Source organism: Nelumbo lutea, chromosome 2, assembly GCF_056320005.1.
Source record: "Nelumbo lutea isolate HS-2025 chromosome 2, American lotus-T2T, whole genome shotgun sequence".
Taxonomy (NCBI): domain Eukaryota; kingdom Viridiplantae; phylum Streptophyta; class Magnoliopsida; order Proteales; family Nelumbonaceae; genus Nelumbo; species Nelumbo lutea.
Genome location: NC_142685.1, coordinates 71,901,315 through 71,924,818, shown reverse-complemented (window position 1 = coordinate 71,924,818; position 23,504 = coordinate 71,901,315). Strand labels below are relative to the sequence as shown.

The window sequence follows — 23,504 nt, the reverse complement described above, 5'->3', positions numbered from 1 at the left end:
GGGCACTCCTAGCTGGCTGTTGACTGGCTCCTTGCTGGCAATGGACGGTACGTGAGAAGACAAAGGTGAAGGATTCCCAAGGGATTTGCCCGGCAGGAATATTTCGAAGCTTAAGTTAGAACGCTGGGGAGAAAGAAAAGAGTGTAAGAGGCTAAGAGTGTAAGTCGCGCTGGATCACTGAGTTCTCAAGATTAGCTCGAGAGCAAGTAAGTCTTAGATAGGATCTCTGATGTTCGAGAGAGAGCTTCCCTTCAACTAAGGAGCTCTTATATAGGCGTTCTTATCAAATCAGACGTAACCGCCATTGGGCTTCTATCGAAGGGACAGGCATGCCTCCATCAGTTGAGAGACGTGGCGCAGTCTGACGGGTATGGTCTTGTCAGATAGAAGCTTCCTGAGAGTGTCACGTTGCTTAGTCGCGAGCTACCCTGTCGCATAGCAAGCTATCCTTGCCACTTAATCGTAGTCAGGCTGCAGTGCTGAGCTATTGCTCATGCTGAGTCAAGTTCACGTGTCTTCGTCTCAAAGGGTCGGGTCAAATCATCCTCCATCAGGGGTGATGGCTTATAAGATTTAATCAATAAGATTTGTTGAAATATGATATAAGCTTGATGATGAGTCAAAAAGGGGAATTTTTGAGTTGAAATTTGGTGGGTAGGAACAAATTAAGGTGATGAATTGAGTGGATGGTTTTGATCTAAGAAATGAGTGATTGATCTTGGTAATTTGTGTTTTTGAAGTTGATTATCATTGGTTTGTGATGGGATTTGCTAATTAATTGTATCCTAGTGATCTTGAAGCGATGTATGCATTAGATCAGGGCCGTTAGATAGGAAGTTGGCATGATGAACATTGGATGCACGACTAATTTATAGTTTCCTAAATCTACAGGTCATATCCAATTGGATGTCGATGTTGATCTCAAGATTTTTGTTTTCCTGTGGATTGTGCCAAAAGAGAGAATTTTGGCTTTAGAAGGTCTTAATTTGGTCCAATTTTGTTTCATAGTTTTGGATTTAAAAGGAAGGTACAAAGAGGTAGGGTGAAGGGGTCTAGCACAAATTGGGTGCCCCGTCCAATCCAAAATCAATTTGGAAAGACTGGATGGACCAATAAGACATATTGGATTGGATCAATCCAGTCCAAAATATTTATTAGATTGGATTGGACCTAGTCCATCCGTAACAAATTTATATTGGATTGGGTTGAATTAAACCAATATTTGGTCTATTGATATAAGATAAGGATATATGTGTCAATGGACCGGGTTTGGGTTGAAACCAATCTAAATGAATTTGAACAGATTGGATGGTTCAAACATTGAATTGGATGGACTCACATTGGATTTGATCGGATTGGACCAAATCCAGTCCAATTGACACCCCTAATCCAAACAAATCATTTGTAAACATCAGCCTGAAAATCTTTTAACCAAAGCCCTTGGGACAAACCCGTTATCGTTCTTGTTACCCAAGTTGGGCATTGTATCCCTTGGAAGTCGATTGAAGAATGTGAATTCATTTAATGAAACATGACAATTAGGGATTGTTAGAACAAGAATGTAAAGTTTGGCTAGCTGGCCTCCACCTTGTAAACTTATAAATAGTTTATGACATTCTCTATTTTTGTTGAGCTTTTCATTCAAATCTCTATTGCCATTTACAAAGCCATAATTTCAAATAACTCCAGATCCTAAACATCCAAGCACTTGGCCTTTTGCCAAGAGAAGCCTTCCATGCTTGCTTATTACTACATAAGCAATGGAAACCTCCCCATCTTCCTACCAACAACATCCAAGTAATGCAGGGATAGAAATGAAAGCTCCACAACTTTTTTCCAGACTATATCATTTCATTGCTGATCACTATTACACTTCACCAACAATTGATAAACAGATTTTACAGAAAAGCCAGACTTCTTATCAATTGGCCACTAGTTATTTAAAATACTTGGACCCTGTTTGATGATTAAGTAGTTGTTAAAAGAAGTACTTGTTGCATAAATATTTCTTAGAAGTACTTATTTTAACAATCACTTAAGTCTGTTTGGTAACTCATTTTTCAAATCACTTATTATGTTTTTAAGCATTTATTGGGGGTGGGAATGTTTGGTAAGCTACTTTTCCTATAAGTGCTTATATTGATACAAATGACAATTTTAGCCCTCACTTCACCTATATATATATATATATATATATATACAATGCTTTTCGCATATTATACTATACATTTTAACTAAGAGTCCATGTGGACCCACACATGAATTGCCATATGGACCCAAATAATAATAATAATAATAATAATAATAATAATAACTAATATTAACAAATAATGAATAATATTGATAAAGCTTTAATCTTTTTATCCAAAAAGTGGAAACAATGCTTTTGGAAGTCATTTCCAAACATTGCAGCAGAAAAAGTATACTACTTTTTCTTTTGTAGCGAGGAAGTCATGGTATTATTGACATATTCTCTTTTATTTTTGAGTTTTTACTAGTATTTCAAATGACTGGATGAATAAAAATGGAAAGCAAGGATAGCTGATTATGCTATTCTTTTTCATTAAACTGTTTCTGACTTATACCTTTGCTTACAAAAATTGAGATTTTTTTATTCTTGTTTGTTGAGCAGTTCCTTGATTTCATCTAATGAATGGTGCATTTATTCCCTTGGCCATAAAACAAAAGTAAAACTGATGAGATGGTCCTCTCCATCCAATAAATTGGACATTGAACTCTATTACACCATAGGTTAAAATGTGATTGTGCCTTGCTGTTCTTTCTCAGGCAAAGACCAACCTAAGAGGTCTATCATCAGTTGAATACTAGATGAATGAGCATTGAAAGGCTTTTTGTTTATGAATTGTGACATCTCAATTTCCAATTGTTTCAATTATATGTTCTGAGGTTTATTATGTCTTGATCTTTATTTTTCTTTCCTCTTCTTTGGCTCCCTAAAGTGTTCTTATGAACTTGATTAGGAAACTTGAGGAATTGGGGGTATTGCAGAAACCCAAAAAAATGCAAAGAGAAATTCGAGAATATTTACAAGTATTACAAGAGAACCGAACAAAGACAAGTAGGTAGCCAAGGTGATAAAACATATAAGTTTGTTGGTAAACTTGAAGCTTTATTTAATCAAAACAACAAGAATCCTAGTTCTAAAACCATGTCATTCGATGTTACTAGAATCCAAAGCCCAAAACCTATACAGAATCCAAGACAAAATATCAACTCGGATACCAACCCAATTGATTTCTTGTTTGACTTCAGTGGTGTTTTAGAGAGGATGGTGGGGTGTTTTAGGGCTTTTAGCATCCCAATTGAAGTTGTAGTCTCCACAAGGGTGTTAGTGAAAGCCCTGTTAACAGGCATCTACATTTTCTCACTTGCTCTGGTCTTTAAGGCAAGGCTGCAGATCAACAACCAAATCTGGGTTTCGGTCCCAGAGTTTGATCCCTGTGGTAGAGTATTCGATCCCAAATTTTTTCTACTAGAGTAAGAAGTTATGGGGTTTGAGCACATGGTTGATTCGATCTCAGATTTCAACATCATTGTTTGCATAAAAAATAATTCAAATATTGTCAAAACAAATACAAAAATCAAGAAAAAACATGGGAGTTTCAAGTTTTTTTTTTTTTTTTTTTTTTTTTTTTTTTTTTTTTTAACCCAAGAAGAAAAACTTGGAGGGGAGGAGTTTGGTGAACTAACTTCTTGTCGTCGGTGGCTAGACGGTGAGGCTGTCGCCGTTAGAATAGGGCAGTTCAAGTGTAGATTTGCGAAGAACAGGGGAGTTCAAATAAAAAAAAAAAAACAAAAAATAAAGATTAAATGAGAAGAATAACTTTAGAAAATAGAAAAAAGTAGCCAAACGATATGTTTGCCAGCCACTTTTCCTCATTGTCGATCATCGTCGGTGGACCTGTAACTGGGTGCACCGCTACCTAGTAGATAACTCTCGTGCGGGGGTATTTTAAGTATTACAAGAAAATATTAGGGACTAGTTCATCCCATTTTTTTTTCGAAAAATACTTATTCAAGAAGTGTTGAAAAAAAAACCTACTTCAGGTCACTTTTAAAGAAGTACTTCTTTAAAAAAGTACTTGTTCCCCACTTTTTTACCAAACACACAAAACCACTTAATAACCACTTGATGTGTGGTCTCAGATCTTAAAAGAAGTACTTCTTATAAGTGTTATCAAACAAGGGCTTAATTGCCCATGTGAATGATTTCCACTAATGGTCACTAATAATGACATGATAGAGACTAATAATATGTAGATATGCATATCATAAAATGTTGGACGGGCTTAGATTGGATTAGTTGGACTTGGGCTACTTGTGGGGCCTTAGCCCAATCCTAACTTGAGTTTAGGTTAGGCCTACGTTTTTTTGGCCTAAGCCCAGCTTGAAATTCGAAAACTCAAGCCCAATCTATGCAAAAAGCTTTGGTTGATTTAGGTCAAGTCGGGTTGAGCCCACCCAAGTTACACCCCTAGCTCCTCTTGCTTCAAATTCTTTAAACAAAGTTCATGCATTGCATAAATACGTACTAGTTAAAATTCTATGATAAGGTGGTCTTTGTAGGTTTTGAAAAGCTAGTGTATGTTTAAATGGGAGTGTTCATTTGTTCAATATGTAGTCCAAATTGCCAAACTGAAGTCTGGACTAGACGTAGAAATGATTGGGTTTGATTTGGAATTATTTTAAATATTGTTTTATGATTTTGGTTCAATTTCCTTAAGTTTAAAAATCATCTCTGATGAGAGGTAATTTGGTCATTCGAATGACATCACAACACATGGCATCCCTGAACATCTAGATGACACCTCAACACTAAGTAAGTAGACTACCTCGACAAAATGACTAGCAACACTTCGTCTAGGACCCACCTATAGTACATCAGCCCGACCAACCTAAATTACCTCGATGTAAGGAGTGACCTCCTCCGAGAACTGTTTGATCTGACTTGGGTACAGGTTGCGACCTATGAGATGTGCTTGCCGATTTACTCTTTGAGCCTGTTATCAAGGCCAAATTCTCCGGGAGTAACAAAGCTCAACTGTTAAGCCCACCTACCCGCATCGTTTGTCTCAGAGTCGATCGAACGGACCTTTAGCCTCTGTGCAGGTCACGTAACTGACAAAGAGATTCCCTCAGAACATAGTGGGAACGACTCTCCAGGAATCTCAAACCTGTTACGAGGCACCTCCAACCCCTCACACCTATAAAAAGGCATCACTTTCATGAAAGAAGGTACTCGAGATTCAACTCTCGCACACTCTGATCTTTTAGCATTTTAATTCATTCTAAAAATCCTAATTAGCTAACTTAAGCATCGGAGTGCCCACCATCAATCTCAAACTATCAATTGTAAACCAACTACAACTCTTGAAACTATATTTGATGTTTAATGGAATTGACTATTTCTAATTGGGTTAAGCCTAAATAGAATGGCCCAAACCTTAAGCAATTGTTGCACAACCGTAATAAAACTGTTTGATTTTGTATCCTAGTGGTTTGGTCTGAAATCTTACTTACATTTGAAGCTTATAGAGATAGGATAATCTTGAGCGAAGGGAAATTTGGAAGCCGAAACCATTAGGGTTTTACCGAAGCTGGACCTGACGAGTTGGGGTTTCAACCGAAGCAGAGCAGATTGGGAGATATTCTAATAAACAACATGAAGGATTTATCTCTACAACCCTCCCAAAACCCTAACAAGCCTCGTCCCAGGCGTTTCATCAAGAGCCAGATCCCGGACTCCATCACCAACGATCCTGCCCTGAATGCTGCCATCTCCCTCCTTCCTTCCAACTACAACTTCGAGGTCCACAAATGCATATGGCGCATCTTATCCTCTGGTGCCAAGCGTGTTGCCCTCCAGTTCCCCGAAGGCCTTCTCATGTATTCTCTCGTCCTCTCCGACATTTTCAAGGACTTCGCCAAGGTTGATGACTGCTTCATCCTCGGTGATGTCACCTATGGTGCCTGCTGCATCGACGATTTCTCTGCAACCGCTCTCAATGTTAATCTCCTCATCCACTATGGCCACAGCTGCTTGATCCCCATCGATTCCACTAAGGTGCCATCTCTCTATGTATTTGTGGAAATCAAGATCGATGTTGATCGTCTAATCAACACTATTAGATTGAATGTCGATACCTTGGCAACGAAGAAGCTTGCGTTGGCAGGGACCATTCAGTTCTCAGCGGCAATTCGAGCTGCGAAGCCTGCGCTGGAGAGTGCGGGTTTTGAGGTTTTGATTCCACAATCAAAACCCTTGTCTGCTGGTGAAGTTCTTGGCTGCACAGCGCCGACAATTCCCAGAGATGTTGCAGATGCTGTTATCTTTGTTGCTGATGGAAGGTTCCATCTTGAGGCGTTTATGATTGCCAATCCTGGTGTTAGAGCTTTCAGGTATGATCCATATATTGGGATTTTGTTCTTGGAAGAGTATGATCATGCGGGCATGAAGGAAGCGAGGAAGAATGCCATTATCAAGGCAAGGGAGGCGATGAGTTGGGGGATTGTTCTGGGGACGTTGGGCCGTCAAGGAAACCCTAGAATTCTTGACCGCTTGCAGAATAGGATGAGAGAGAAGGGTCTTTCTTGGACTGTTATATTGATGTCAGAGATTTCTCAAACAAGGATTGCGTTGTTTGGTGATTCTGTTGATGCTTGGGTTCAGATTGCTTGTCCTCGGCTTTCAATTGATTGGGGGGAGAGTTTCAGCAAACCGCTTTTGGCTCCATTTGAGGCTGAAATTGCTCTCGGGTTTATCCCAGGCTGGTGGGAGAAAACACCGGTAAAATTGAAACCAAACTCAAACTGTGAGGATAGTTTGGGTTGTGACAATATTGGATCTTGTTGCAAGTATAATAATCAGGATTCCAAAATCTCTGAAGATTCAGCTGTTGATTATCCTATGGATTATTATGCTCAGGATGGAGGAGAATGGAATTGCTCTTACTCCAAGAAGTTGCCTCATCCAACACGGAGAAATCTTCAATCTGCTTAGGGTAACGTAATGGGAATGTCAAAACCACCATGTGAACTGTGCATATCAGAGAAATAAAATTAGAAAAAATGCTTGGAATTATAATTATATGTATCTTACTTATCACTGTTTTGAGAATGAATTCATATTTTGCTTATTTGTGTCCCTTATTTATACTCTTTATATCTTCCTTGTTTTGTAGCTAAATTCTTTTCTTCTACACAGTAAATACTTGTGCTAATCAAGGTTTACACAAATGTTAAACCATTAATCACTCAAAGATGCGGTTTATAAAAAGGTAACCTTATGATTTATTCATCAAAAAAAATATCAAGGTTTACACAAGCTTTTTTTTTGTTGGGGTTGCTGTAGCTCTTGAAGGAAACTGCCTAAGAAAGACAGATGATTAATATCTGTATGGTGCTTGTATCATCCACTATGCTAATATGTAGAGTTTAAAACTTAATTGGGATTTGTAAAATCCTCCTATATGTTGTATGCACTTTGTATTTCTAGTCTTATGCTCAAATGTAGTAATAAGGTTATGTCAAGTTCACAATTGGAAGTTTACTGTTACCAAATTTGTTAAATCAATCATCTTAGTTATTCATTAGAAGTAACATGCTGCCATACCACTCAGTTATAGTGATATATGGTAAAAGGTTGGGCAGGCTGTCCTCTAGAAGTCATTGGCTGCTATTTACTACAGCAACTAATTGTTCATAGAATGGGCATAGATGAAAGATTGGTTTTAATGAGAAGAATAATCTTAGAAATCAATGCTTGCAAGTGAATTTTAACACCAAAAGGTAACAAAATAAAGGCTAATTAATTTACAGGTCTTAATCTTGTTTTTCTTTTTTTTTTTTTTTTTTTTTGATAGATAACAGACAATTGTACTACCTAAAGAATTGGATACTTGGGAAGAGATACAAGGCCATCCTTGGAGGGTTTAATCATGTGCAAAGAGGACTGATGGTGGCATTTCTAGCCAGTGATGCTGTGCAAGTTTAATGTTTTAAAAAGACAAGCAGAGGCCAAAAAAGAAAAAAACTGGCACATATCTTAGAAAAAAATTACCCTGAATGTCTAGTCTTTCTTGGTGGCTCCTCCATTATTTTATTTAACTAGTAAATTTGCATGTGACAATTTTAGATGCTAAAGATATAATATGCATTCAAATATTGTCTCAAAGAGAGTAATATTATGTCTAAAATAATTCTATATTGGAGATGTTCTAAATGTTTTCTACAAATTATTATGTATTTTTTTTTATATTTTGCGGTTTTGTCTTTCTGTAATTTTTATTATTTAATTATGATATAATGGCTTGACCCATTTGACCCAGATGGTTGAATTGCTTACCTACTATCTAGCTAGATAGAAGGACAATTTCATTTTTTTGGTTCAATGTTGAAAAACAAAGATGAGATTGGGTCGTTTGATTTGTGGACATGACCGAAAGTAATTTTATTAGTCTATTTATTAATTTCTTATTACTTTAATAATATTTTATGAATATATAATTATTATTTTATTAGTATTTAATAATTAATACCTTAGAATTTATTATTAATTTATTACATTTTATTATTATTTTCTTATTAGTTTATTAATTTTTATCATTTTGATTATTATTTTTAAATTAATTTATTATTATTGAATAATTAATATGTTATTATTTTATTATTACTTTAATTATATTATATATATTATTTGCACTTAATTATTCTTATTATTTAATAAATAGTATTTTAGCTTTTTATTATTACTTTGTATTTATTATTTTATTAGTATTTATCATTAATTTATGAATACTTTATTAAAATATCATTATATTATTATTACTTGAATAATCTTATTATTATTATATTTTATTAATAATTTATTATATTATTATATTTTACTCTTATTTTCTTATTGGTTTATTAATATTTTATTATAGTATGATTATTTTCTAAATATTTTACTAATATTTCATTATTATTATTATTATTATTATTATTATTATTATTATTATTATTATTATTATCTTATTATTGCTTTCAAAATATTTTATTGTTTAATTATGTATTTATTTTTATTGTTATTACTTTAATTATATTATATCAATATTTTATTATTAATGTATTATTACCATTTTTATTACTATTAACTTATTATTATTTTATTAATAATTTATTATTTTATTAGCATTAGGGTTTGGGAGGCCTTTTGTCATGAGTTCTTTATTTCTTGATAGACACTCGTATGGGAATCCCATTCCCGAGGGGAAGCTTGGAATGCCTATTCCCTTAAGAATGGGAATCGGCATCCCATTCCACCATATGGGCATTAGCACCTTGAATACATGACTTAATGAGAGGAATTTGAATGAGATAAAAGTAATAGTTAAAATTACATGTTTTGGCCTTACAATTAAAAAGGGACTAAATTCAAATTACATTTTTTATATTTTCATGTGTATAAAAGTAACTCTTTTTTATGGAACTTGTTTTTATTTTGTAAGATGAATATACAATTATTAGAGATGTGCTCAAATGTTTTTTTTTTTTTCGCAAAATTTATTCATTGTTCATTTTTTATTATTTAATTATGATATCAAATATTGACACATTTGACCTAAGAGTTGAATTGTTGACCTGGACCAAATAGGAAATCAATTTCATTTTTTTGGTTGGTTTTGAATTTTTATTTCATGTCCATTATCAATAAAAACAATTATTGTTTATAACACTTATTTTTCTTTAATATGATTAATAAAATATCAGAGAATGGTCCATTTTTTATTTTGTGAATTGTTACTATTTTTAAATATTTTATTGTTAACTATGATGATACCATGGATTCACCCAATTAACTTGGATGGTTGAATTGGCTTATCCACCACTTGTATGGAAGAATAATTTTGCTTTTTTTTTGTTAATTAAAAAAAGGATAAATTGTTGAAACCTCTCCTAAAGCTTTTGACCATTGTTGAAATCTCCCCTGAAGTTTCTAATACAGTTGCAAGGAGACCTCTCTTAAAACCTCTAACAAGAGGCACACAAATGTCCAAAATACCTATGCATTTACCGCTGAGGCTAGTTTTTGCATAACAAACAATACAAATTTATGAACAAAAAAAAAGTTTAAATTGCAACTTTGAGGGATTTATATGAAGGGAAAATTTATAAAATAAATCAATTTCGGAAAAGAGATTGGAAGGGTTTGGGGTAGTGATTGATATGAAGGGAACATTTGGAAAATAAACATTTGGGTAAAATATAAAAACCTCCCCTAAAGTTTTTAACAATCATAAAAACCTCTCCAATAGTTTTACTTTAGCAAAAACCTTCATTCTATTTAAAAAAAAAAATCAACAAAAACTTCCCTTCCGTTAATGACCAAGATAGAAAACGTTAAATCGATGATAATTTTTTTACCTATTTTACCCCTGTATAAATTATTGTATACCTATTTTTACTAAAATATCATTTGCCCAATCTGAAGAAGAGCTTTTGCCAGCTGAAGAAAAAACTAACTCTCGATGACCGACATTCTCCATGTATTGAGGGTGAAACTCTATTCCTCCGGTTTCCCGAAAATGACAAGGTGTCGGTACTTCTTAGAGCAGAACTTACGGAACGTTGGGAACACCTCTGTATTTGTTTATTTTAATTCATGGAGAAATATTACTAATGCACCGCTGCAATGGGCTATTAGGACGGTGTGAGAAGAAGGGTTATGTGAGAATAAAATCTGTTTTCCAAGAGATATCAGCTCAAAGATTTCCAATTTCTTCCCACAAAATTGGCCCTCGCACAGCCATGCATTGGGAGAAAACATACAAGTACGAGGTGTTCCCGATGTGTAGCGGAAGGGCTGTAAGATGGATACAGATATGTTCTCGATCAATATGCAGTTGCAATGGGGAGATCTGGCAGGCCAGTTCCACTATAGATAGGCAACTCTTCAATCTTCATATGTTTCTGTCAAATCTTCCCTTGCTAACCGTAGTGTGGTATTGCCGTAATCTTCATTGCAGGAAGAGGAGAAACAAAGAGTCGAATACTGGGTTCTGATGAGATACGATCAGAATTCCCAACGTTCAGTAAGTTCTGCTCTATCATTCACCCCAAGATGGATGAGTCTCTCTCTTCGGAGAACTTGGAGCAAAGATGCCTAGCTATGGCTGGAAACCACCCGAGGACCGAGATTTATGGAGAGTTTTTGAGCCTGTTGAAGGCGGTTTGGCTACTGCACTTGCTGGCTTTCGCACTCAAGCCGGCGCCTTGTCATTTTCAGAAAACCAGAGGAACAGAGTTTCACCTCAGTACATGGAGACTGTCGGTCATCGACAGTCGGTTTTTTCTTCAACTGGCAAAAGCTCTTCTTCAGATCGAGCAAAGGGTATTTTAGTAAAAATAGGTATATAAAAGCTCATATAGGCGTAAAATAGGTATTTTGAAAAAATTATCATCAGCGTTTTTTGTCTTGGTCATTGACAGAAGGGAGGTTTTTGTTTTTTGTTTTTTTTTTTTGAAAATAGAAAAGAGGTTTTTGCTAAAATTAAATTATAGGGGAGGTTTTTATGATTGTTAGAAACTTCAGGGGAGGTTTTTGTATTTTACCCTAAACATTTTAGTCAAATCAAGTACATAGTTATTTTGGACATTTTCATACCTCTTGTTTGAGGATTATAAGAAAAGGAGTCTACTTGCAACTGTTTTACAATGTTTAGAGGAGGTGATTGCAATTACCCAACTTTATGGGAGGTTTTCAGCAATGGTCAAAAACTTTAATGGAGGTTTTAGAAATTTACCCCTTAAAAACATGGGTTTCAAATTTCTTTAATCCGTAGAATTTAATGATGAAAAAATATATCTTAAATATAGGGTTTAATGAGAGAATATATCCAATTAGTTTTAAATTTTACATTCAATTTCCATCATTAATAAAAATATTTCCCATTTATCATACTTATTATTGTTTAATATGTCGAATATATGATGCTAAAATGTTTCTAATTATTTTTTATTTTTTATTTCTGTATTTTATCTATTTTTGAATTTTATTATTTTATTGTGGCAACATGGATTAACCCATTTGACCCAAAATGGTTTAATTTCCTACGACTACCTAGATGAAAATACTATTTTTTCCTAGGTAGATTTTAAAAGTATAAGTTTTTATGTTATTGGAATTATTAATTTATTATGTATGGATTTAATTAATATAACTTAATGATGAGAAGAAACAAAAATGTTTTGAATATATGATTTAATGAAGGTGAATGTAAGTTAATTCCTTAAATGTTGGATTTAATGAGAGGTAATTGAATGCATTGAATATTTTAAAATCATTTAATATCAATAACTGATTATCCTATTTGCCCTCATTTTTATCAATAAATTTAAATATGGAGGGGTAACTTTTGTCCTTAAAAAATTTCAAAAATATTCTTGAGGTTATTCGCGCTTTTTAAAGTAGTATAGATTTCTTACTTGGTGAGTTTAGGTGTTTTCACCAAGGAATAAGGTGTATAGGGAGGCTTTTCCAATGAAAAGGGTGTTTGGATCCCCTATTATACCTATAAGAGTAGCTTTTCTGGTGTGGACTGCTACGTTGGAGAAGTGCCTAACTGTTGACACGCTGAATTAAAAAGGAATAGGATTAGTTAGCTAATGCAGCCTGTGTGTTCTATTCCCGGTATGAAGAAAGCAATTGTCACTTGTTTCTTCACTGCCTGGTTACATGTGAATGGTGCTCATTTTTAAAGGCTTTTAAGCTTAGTTGGTGTTACCCCAGACAGTTAAGGATGCTCTTTTGGAGCTGACAGTTACCCAGCAGGGATATTTAGCATTTGCAGAAAATGATAAAGCAGTACTCATGTAGGGGTTACCATGATCATACCCCAGGCATTACCACTGGATCAAGTACGAGTCCATTTAGATCTAGTCAGAAACACCCTATTTGTAAGCAGTTAGCCATCTACATGAAAGAATGAAGCTCCATTTCCTATTATGACAGGATTTTACATTCTGTGGAGAGGTGACATGGCTATTGTTTTCAGATCTTCTTTAGTGACAGCAATTGTGAAAATGGACTTGGACAAGCATAAAATGACTTGTATTCAACAATACATATACATACATATATATATTACTCATTCTGGTATAGTGGTATATTTAAATCAAATGGAACTTAAGCTGGTTTTTAATGTTTTTACATTTTATAGTTCATCTACTGGCCTTTCTGAATGTGATGATTTCAGTGCAGAAATTTTTATTCTAGTAAAATGGAAAATGGAGGGGGATTTGTTTCAGGCTGTGTTTAGTTGCAGTACAATTTTATTTACACAAATACAAATGCATGGAATTGCAAATGAAAAGAATGTAATTTCTGGTTTAATTTTGTTTTGGGTTTTATTTTATTCTGCTTCAAATCTTATTTTATTTTATTTGTATTACAATCAAACAAAATGAAGTCAATGATTAACCAATTAAAGTATTGGTGTTGGGTATCGTATTAGATGATCAAATGCGGATATGAGTGTGTTTTGAAAATGCATGGATATGAATGAAAAAGTACGGAGCAAGGTTCAAAGTATCGTATTGGGAGCACCCTGATATGCCTCTACAAAGGGTGTATCGGGGTTCTGACCGGTTAGGGGGTGGAGGAGCCTTAAACTGGCCCCCCTGAACCGGTTTTGAAAAAAATAAAAAAAAGTAAAAAAAAAACTGTATCGATACTGCCCGATACGCCCTTATCGGCATATCGGACGTATCGATATTTAGAACCTTGGTATGGAGACGTTTGGATACACTAGGAAACATATAAGTTTCACAAATATATTAATAACATTATATTTAAAGTCAAAATAGCCATAATTAATGTATAAATACATAGAACATTAGAACATATATTTTATGTGAAGAAATATATAACAATTAATATTGTGGATATAGAAATCATACAATTTTATTAATAATGTATCAATCAAGAGAGCTAAAACATATTGTATTTCTTTTTACAAATTAATACATGAAAAAAGTTACTATTATATTACTTTTTATTGAAGTTCAAGGTGCAAAACATATGCAACTATATGTGAATTATTACATCAATTATTTCCTATTTTATTATTTTAAATTTTTAGTTTTAACAAAAAGTCAAGTAAAATTAATTCTCAAATGTTTGGTAAACAATATTTTTAGAATTTTAACTTAAAATATATCAAATGTATTAAAATTTTTAAGATACAAATCATGTTTAAATTCATAATATTTAATTACTAAAATAATTATTCTATTAATTTATATAAATTTTATGAAATAAAAAACCATTTTCTTGATATGAAATTGGATTAGTGGATTTGACAAATTCAATTTATATTATATTCTCAAGTATTTTGTAAATAATATTTTTATTTTTGTAAATAATAAATATATTGCTATTTAATGCAAATTAAAATATTAATAAATAATTTATAAAAATTTTAAGATACATATCATATTCAAATTTATAAATTTTAAGTATTGAAATAGTTATTTTATTATTAATATTTTATTTGCATAAATATGTTGACATTAAAACCACCTTTTTCTATAAATGTGGATTTGAGAAATTATTTATTCCATTAATTTATAAAATAATAATTTTGAATATTATTTTTTTTTTCAGCTTTAGCTGAAATTGCTGAACATAAATATATGTTATTTATTTGGATTACATTTCGACGTTAGCATTGATAAAAGGTATTTTATTTTATTAATTATTAAGAGATGGAAGTTGACCTAGTGGCTTAAAGTCATATTGTTGAGACTGAAAACGTGATCAGTGTCTAGGCCTCTGATACGCACGATTAAGGGGATATGGGTTTAGTTGTAGCATTTCCTATATCCCCTTTACTCCATATAAATACTAGATGTTTTTAAATCTTTGAATGAAGCAAATTTTGAAATAAATTTGCATTGCAACCAAACACAGCCGATAATTTCTCTCTCTCTCTCTCAACCTTTGATCTGCTATAGCTCACAATCATCATCTTCCTACACACCATCACGAACAGAGCCACCGTCCCCCATCTCCCTATATTTCTTCTTCATATCAGTCCCCGGATGAGGAACACTGCAGATCACTGTTTTCAAAACCGGATTGGATCGGACGGTTGAACCGGAAAAACCAAGAACTGGTCACTTAATCAGTTCCGTTTTCCTCCAAAACCACTTTTTCCCTCAAAACCGTTGATTTTGGTCAGTAAATCGCTGAATCGGCTGGTTAACCATTCGAACGTTTTTGACTATTTTCCAATTTTTAAATTTTTTTTGTCAGAACGGGCCGATCATTCGAGTCAAACGGTCAAACAGTTCAAACCAGTTCGTTTTTAAAAACCATGCTGCAGATCCATATTGTTTTCTTCCTCCACCTTTGACCTTACCACGAACCATTGGTCAATAGAGAGAGAGAGAGAGAGAGAGAGAGAGAGCATATCACTGCTCAAATTGGTTGTTGAAGTCGTAATCCGAACCTACCATTCCACTGCTATCAGCGACCAAACTCTGTTGCCTCCACTAAACACAATTGGCCTCGGGTTTCTCTTCTCATCACCGCAGTCCACCAGTAGAAGGCCACTGCCCCTCCTCTAGAGCAATGCCACCACATTCTCCATTGCCCGCTGTTACAAAGCTGAAGCTAGCCACCCATTTCCTTCTTCAATCGCTTGGTCATTGGTTTCTTCTTCTAGTCTCCCTCGTCGATTTGGTTTTTCAAATGGTGATGGATTTGTAGTTTAGGGTTTGTATTTTGACTATTGAATGAGACTTGTCATGAATTCATCGCCTGATGGACTTAAATTCAAGGAGTCGTGGTAGACTTTTTTGCCCCAATCTTGAATAGCTGTGGAGGCCTTGATTTCTAGATGGATAGAAGAATTTCTACATGTGGTTTGAAATCAAGCCTTGATGATTCGGTTTAGCCTTTGAATATTTGCAGTTGTTTTTTTCACTTCTATTATTTGTGTGGCTTTGAGTGTAGTTATTTATTGAAATGGTCCACTCGACTCATTGATTTTGCATTGAAGTCCATGGATCCTCCATTCAGTTTTGGATTGGAATTAAGGTTAATGGCCTATACCAAATGATCTTTTAGTCTTCTGGGCTTTTGAGAAGATCTATGAGACCAAACAGTCTTTGGTCCTTTGAAGGTTTATCCTTGAAAGCTCACTAGGTCTTTTGATGTCTTGAGCTATTGGAAGATCTCACTAAAAAGATTTGCCAAACAACACCTTAGATAATAAAGCCCGAATGGGTCCATTCTTTTTTTAATTTATAATTCAAAATAATATTTTAAAACTCAATTGGAGGTGGCAGTGTAGGGTATGGAGCTACTCACATGTGATTTTTAGGGTAAATTACAAATAGGTACCTTATACTTTGAAAGTCTAGGCCTCTGAACTTTCAAATGTGACACTTGAGTACTTTGAACTTCCAAAAATAGACAACTCGGTCCAGTCGTTAGTATTCTGTCAGTTATTCGTATCATGTGAAGTCATGTGTGACTTTTAGCATTACAAGATACCAAAACTACTCTTCTCGTGTATTTTCACCTTGCTTTCTTCTTTTCCAATGGTTGTAGTGTTGAATGTTCTTCCGTGGCATCAATGTTCTCAAGTGGACAACAAACTTATGCTAGCATTTTTGGATGATATATCCAAAAAAAGAGTACAATTAGGGATTTCAACAGTTTTGCATTTTCCATCGACAATTTTGTTAACTCTATTCATTTTGTTAATAAAAAAGTCATTGAGAATGCTAATGGTGTATTAAATATGCAACTAATTTAAGTAAACTTCTCTGAGCCTTAATTATATTAAAGCAAATTTGCTATCATAGATGAAAAAGTGAAAGCTTTGCTACATGGTATGCCTAACTATGAGACATAATTGACTATTCCAAAAGGTATAATGACTATGACAACTAAGGCATGAAGTGTTAAGACATAGTCAACTACCCCAAAAGGCATAGTCAACTACTTGTAACAGTTGAGACATAAAAATACCTTATTTGAGAAGAGTAGACTACCCAAAAATGCTTACTCAACTAACCTAGACAAATTGGGTTTAAACTAGGGATGGCAATTTTCCTTGTAAAACCAAGGCCCTACCTTGCCTTGCGTGCAGGTTTTCTCCAATCTTAAATGGGGACGGGGAAACTATTTTTACCCCGAACTGATGATGGGGCAATGATGGGGTTTGCATTTAATTCCATAAACCCGATGGTAAATTAATATCTCCAACTTTTCCCCAAATTTCCAAAATCTTAGGATCTCATAATTCCATTTCTAAAATACCTCAAATTATCATAACCCAATTTCTAAAATACCCCTACATTCCCAAAATACGATTTCTAAAATATCCTGAAATTAAATGTATTTTTAGATGATTGTCTCATGATGGAGAAAATTTGGGAATTACTTGTCCCCAACAGGGAGTGCATGCCCTGCCCCAAACCTATCCCACCATTAGAGACGGGGTAGAGTATCTTGGTTTTGGGGTGGGGACGAGAAGGGTGTGCCCCTCCCCACTGCCATTCTTCATTTAAACCGATATCAGTCAATTGATAAGAGGAACCTGTTGACTAAAAGAGAAAAAAAGATCCATCCCTTTGTTTAGTAGGCAACTATTGAGTTTAGCGGTCAACTACTTGAAAAAAACTTTGACCATTTGAAGGCTTAATAAAACTTCTATCATATTGGAGCAGATTTAAATCATTATTAAGATCGCAAAAATACCCTTTAACAACTAGAAAATGGTCACTTGTTCTCCAGACCTCAATAAATAAAGATCAATCAAAGGACATGAAAATGAAAGCTAAGAGAAATGACTTGTTATATATTTTAGTGTACATAGTCTTTAATTATTTCAATAGAAAGCAAGTTAGCAAGGCATATAATTTCAATTTTTTTTTTGTTTGATTTAAGAAGATAGAATTGTCTCAATAGTATCAATTTAATGGTTTTAACATGCCAATCAATATATGAAGTTATCCACCTAACACTTTTTCAGCCATTAAACCCCCAAAAAATTTATATTGTATATCTTGTCTTGTTTATATCTCTTTTTACCAGTAATTCTCGAAGGCGTTTATTTTATAGTAGCATATTGTTTTAGACCACTAAAAATTGCATAAGTATAGGCTATAATGGCGTATAATTAAACACCACTGCGTTGGTATAGGCTATAGTGGCGTATAATTAAATACCGTTGTAGACAAATCAATAGTGGTATTTAGATACGCTAATCAAGGTTTGAAATTTTGATACGTATCGGCTAATACGTATTCTATTAGGGGCTTCTCAACAAGGTTCAAAGTATCGATATGTATCAGACCGTATTGGCCGATACGTATTGTTCCGGAACCCTTCCGATACGCCCCTACAGTCTGACTGGTTCAGTGGGTAGAGGAGACTTAAACCCCCCCCCTGAACCGGTTGTGAAAACAAATAAAAAAATGACTCCAAAATGTTTTGGAGTTTAACCTAATTGAAGGGGTACACAGGCCTTAAACCGATGCCTCTGAGCCAGGTTAAAAAAGACTAAAAGAAATAGGGGAGCAAGCTCCCGTTATACCCCTATCAACGTATCAGACTGTCAATATTTTGAACCTTGACGCCAATATAAACTTAAAAAAAAAAACATTTATATGTGTATTGTGACGAATATAAATGTCTTCATAGATATGTCAATTATAATGGCACTACGTAAACATTACTGTTGAATTACAAGTATAAAGGAATTTTCAATGAATTCATGGAAGAAGTTTAATATCAATAGTTATCCAGAGGTGACTCCCCTTTACCGGGGTAAAAATAAAAGCTCCGAGCCGAAATTCATTATCCTTCATTATTCTAAATTTCTGATGTATTTAAAAATATTGAGTTATTTCTTTCTTTATTGTCCTTGGTTATAACTAGACTTGTCAATGATACCGGAAAATCTGAGGCCCGATTCGACATTCAATTCGATTGTATTATAATATTTATTGATTTTAATATATAAATTTTATATAATTATATTTAAAAATATAAAAATATATTTTATATATTATATTATGTATGGATTTATATATATAGTAAATTCAATATGCTATATTTACATAAGAGTGGAGAGTCTGTTAGGATTTGAATTTAAATCCGAAGTCTTCAAATTCAATCAGATTTTGAATCAGATTCAGATACACAAGTTTTCAAATGAGATTAAGATTTTCCACAATCCAATCTGAATTCGCTGAATCCATCGGATTACAACCCTAGTTATCACTTCACTGTGTTGATGGGAGATGTCTTCCTTTACCCTAAATACTATGTTCATATAGACAATCAGAAGCATAACAAAAGCTGGAAAGCTTTAGTAAGTTATACCAAGTTGAAGAAGGCTGATTACCATGGCTGAACCCAGAGGATTCACCACTTGTTAACACGAAAGAAAAGGTATGAGAAATGCAGCAAACAAATTCTAGTTTAAGAATTTAAAGGTAGAAGATTAGTCATATGTTAGTTCTCTAGAGTACAAAAAGGGCATATAATTTCAATAATTTATGTTTGTTTGATTTAAGGAGATAGAATTGTCTCAATAGGGTCAATTTAATGGTTTGACATACCGGTCAAACTCCTATTAAACTCCCATTAAACCCCAAAAAATTATTTATGAAGTTGTCTTGTCTATCCCTCTCTGTGTGCCTGTAATTCTTGAAGAAATCTTCAAGTAGTTGAATTTACCTCTGGTACTCATTTGAATCTTTTTTGTGCCCCTCTTATTTGCTTTCCCCTATGCTCTTTTCTGACCATTTTCTTTTTTCAAACACTTGGTAAAAAACCTTCCTAGTTCCTACTTCTTAGTGATCGAATTACTCTCTTAGTTTTATTTTTATTTTTATTTTCCATTTTGTTATTGTTGATGCTCGGTTTGGCCAAGGGCAACAAAGTAAATTTACTCCCAAGTTTCGAATGAAGGCTAAAGGCTTTAAGGGTCCAGAGGAGATGAGTCGAGGCTGAGGGCTAGAGGCTGAGGTGAATCACTCTTCGGATATAGTAGAAGTCGGGGGCTAGTACTGAGAAGGGCGCCTGAGGGAGGACGAAGTGCAGTTACCGCAATGGTGAACTTACGAGGGAGAAAATGTCAAAGGCCTTAGGTGGTAACCCAAGGCGAGGACTCCGACGGTCAAGTTAGTATGTGCCCAGGTAAACAATGAGTCTGGAACCAAGGGGTCCTAACGAGGTCTCGGATAGCACTAAGTTCTTGGAGGAAAGAGCACTAGAGATCACAAAGGTTTCGAATCCCCTACCTTGTGGGGGGTGCCTTGCATTTATAGTCGGAGCTGCCAGGGGTAGTTAGGCTTGGATGGTCCAGATGCGAGCCGTACAAGAGCCTGGCAAGATGTCCTACCAGGGCTACATAGCATTCTGTGATTGGGTCCACCTGGTCTGTGTCGGGTAAACTTGAGCATCCTCATGGTGAACCTACGTTGGCACCCTCTATTTGACACGCGTTAGCCTTTACAAGGTAGCTGAATGTGCCTACATCATTTGCCCCCCACTCCCGAGGCCGAGGCGGGGGTTCGGAAGGGGCCCCGGTTTCGGCCAAAGGGAGTGTCAATACTGGTAGGTACCATCAGTCTTGTTCATCGGAGTGTACCCTGCAGTGGCATCACCTTCGTCTCGCTTTTGCTTTGGTCTGATTTCAGTTCGTGGAAGAGGGGTGAAGTTGTGGATGCGTCGGCTTCGGCTAGGGAACCCAAGGTGAAGGGGGCCTGATTGAGCCAAGCATGTGCCTTGTACTCATGCAGTGACGGTATGGGGCCATGCGTGGTACAAGATTCACGGGCTGGCACACCGGGGTCGTGCCCAATACAGGTTTGGCGTGAGGAGGTTCTTCCGTAGGAGAGATAGGCACTCTAGGCGAACCGGTCTACGCATCCATCGGGTCTATGTACCAGAACCGATGGGTTGTGGCTAAACCTGTTCATGGGTTGGGTAGCTCGATGCCCCGGCCCAGCCCGGTTCGCACCCCGATCGGGCTTGGTCATGTAATTAGGTCTGTGAGCCTGACCTCGGGCCTAACACAGTAAGCCCGACTGTGTTTCAGGCCGAGCTCGAGATTTGTCAAAAAAGCCTGGCCCGACTCAGCATTATATATTTTATAAAATATATAATATGTATTTTATATATTATATAAAATATATAAATAATATAATATTTATTAAATTATATATATATTTATAATTTAATATATATTTTTTTTATTCTTTTCTTTATAATCTCTCTCTCTCTATTTAGCCGCTAATAGTATGGGCTAAATTTCGGGCTTGGGCCTAGGCCCGGGCTTCGGGCTTTTTATGAGGGCTGGGCTCGGGCCCAATTTGTAGGCCCAATGGTCGGGCCGGGCTCGGGCTCGGGCCTTAGAAAATTCTGTTAATACAAAGTGAAAGCCTGGCCCGAGCCTAACCTGGCCCATGAATAGGTCTAGTTGTGGCAAACAGGCTTGTCGGTTTTCTCGGCGTCGTTTCGTCTTCTCGATGCTGGGCACCGGTTCATTAGGTGTCATTTCGTTTCCCCAAGGTTGGGCACCGAGTGTTACACCGCAAATGGTCAGCGAAGGCTCAAGCCTCACGACCGTTGGATCCAATGGGAACTGAGTTGTTCATTCTTCTATAAATAAGGGCCTTACTGGCGACTTTTCTTCGTCATTTGTCTCTAGGTGCCCTTGCTATCGAGTGAACTCTGCTCCTAGACCTTCGATTCTTCGACACACCTCGTCTTCTTCCTTTCCCTCTCCATTTTTAGGTAATTCTTTAAACCATGTCTTTCTCTGTTTCTGGCCCTGAGTGCTATAAACTTCCAAATGGTTCGTAAGGGAGCTCTCCTCAAACTCCTTCCTCCCTTTCTCCCTTAGGTCCACTAGCCGTCGTCCCCCTTTAGTGAGTGGTGATGGTGCTAAGGGAAAGGGTAGCCTTTGAGGGTGCCAAGGGTAGCCGCTAAGGTGACAACCCTCCCTGTGAGAGCGCCACATCTGTGATGCCGAGGGAGCCAAAGGGGTCCCCCCAAGCCAAGGGGGAGCGGATCCTAGAGCCCATCCCAGGGACGATGGTCGAAAGCGCTACCCAAAGGGTGGCGATGGCTGATCTTCCTCATTCAGAGTTTGACAACACTCTAGATGTGGACCAAGTGAAGGCCCTAGCTAGGAGGTTTCACATACCTCGGTCCTAGCAGCTTAGGGTTCTTGATCTCGGCGATTGGACGTGGACCCCTGACGATGGGGAAATCTGTATATACCAACATTTTTTAGAATTTGGCCTTAGGTTCCCTCTTCATCCTTTAATCTCCGAGCTGCTGGAGTGGTATGGCATCGCGACTAGTTCGCTCGTTCCCAACGCCATTAGGACCATAGTAGCCATGTTGGTGTGGGCTCGATTTCGAGACGTGGAGCTGACCTCGAAGTTATTCCATGCCATGTTCGTGTTGAGGAAGCATTTTTTTTAAGCCAGCATGTACTTTCTTCAGCCACAGAGAAGCAGACCCGTCGATAGCCCTAGGGGTACAAGTGTTATGATCCTATCTCCAAGAAAAAGTATGTCACTAGAGATGTAGTCATTTTTGAGTCTCAACCCTATTTCCAGTCTTCTCAGAATCCTCTTCAGGGAGAGACTAGTGAGTTGGAAGAGGATTCTCATTCTCCCTTCTTTTTTGTTCCCCTTTCATCACCTTCCACTACTCCTAGCTGTGACATTTTGGGTTAACCTAGTGAGGCTCCCACTGTGCCAGTTACTTCTCCTGATACAGCAGATGCTCTTGAGGGTTCCAGTAGGCAAGAGAAAGAGATACTTACATACAACAGAAGGAAGAAGGGGCCCTCAACCTCATGATTGCAACCAGTTGAACTCAGATCAATTTGTCTCTACAATCCAAGGTAATTCTGATTCACTCACTTCGGATTTGGATCTTCCTATTGCTCTCCGTAAGCCTGTTCGTTCTTGTACCACCCGACATCCCATAGTTGATTTTGTTTCTTACTTACACTTATCTCCTGCCTATCACTCCTTTGTGTCTGCTCTTTCCTCTGTATGTGTCCCTTCCAGGTACTCAAAGGCGACATCTATCCAAGGTGGAAAGAAGCCATGAATGAGGAGATGAAAGCCCTAATGAAAGCAAGAACATGGGAATTGGTGGACCTGCCAGAGGGGAAAGGCATTGTTGGGTGCAAGTGGGTATTCACAATAAAGCACAGGGAAGATGGGTCAGTCGAGAGATACAAGGCCAGACTTGTGGCAAAGGGATTTACCCAAAATGAAGGAATTGACTAAAAAGAAACCTTTGCCCCAGTAGCAAAGCTCAATACAATCCGGGTTCTACTGTCATTAGCAACAAATTTCTCTTGGAAACTCATTCAGCTGGATGTGAAGAATGCCTTCTTAAATGATGATCTTCATGAAGAGGTATTCATGGAACCCCCACCAAGCTATGATGT

General features: G+C 36.2%; 1 protein-coding gene across 1 annotated transcript; it reads left to right on the top strand.

Moving 5' to 3' along the window:
* Positions 1–5,482: 5,482 nt before the first annotated feature.
* Positions 5,483–8,237, top strand: LOC148871476 (diphthamide synthesis DPH2 family protein). Its single transcript, XM_088973314.1, has 2 exons — positions 5,483–7,022; positions 7,884–8,237. Exon 1 carries the CDS (start codon positions 5,684–5,686, stop codon positions 7,019–7,021), a length of 1,338 nt encoding a protein of 445 aa, XP_088829440.1. The 5' UTR covers positions 5,483–5,683; the 3' UTR covers position 7,022; positions 7,884–8,237.
* The last annotated feature ends 15,267 nt before the right edge of the window (positions 8,238–23,504 follow it).

Bases quoted from the DNA above. Each gene is read 5' to 3' on its own strand.
- LOC148871476 (XM_088973314.1), top strand. From the start codon at position 5,684: ATGAAGGATTTATCTCTACAACCCTCCCAAAACCCTAACAAGCCTCGT.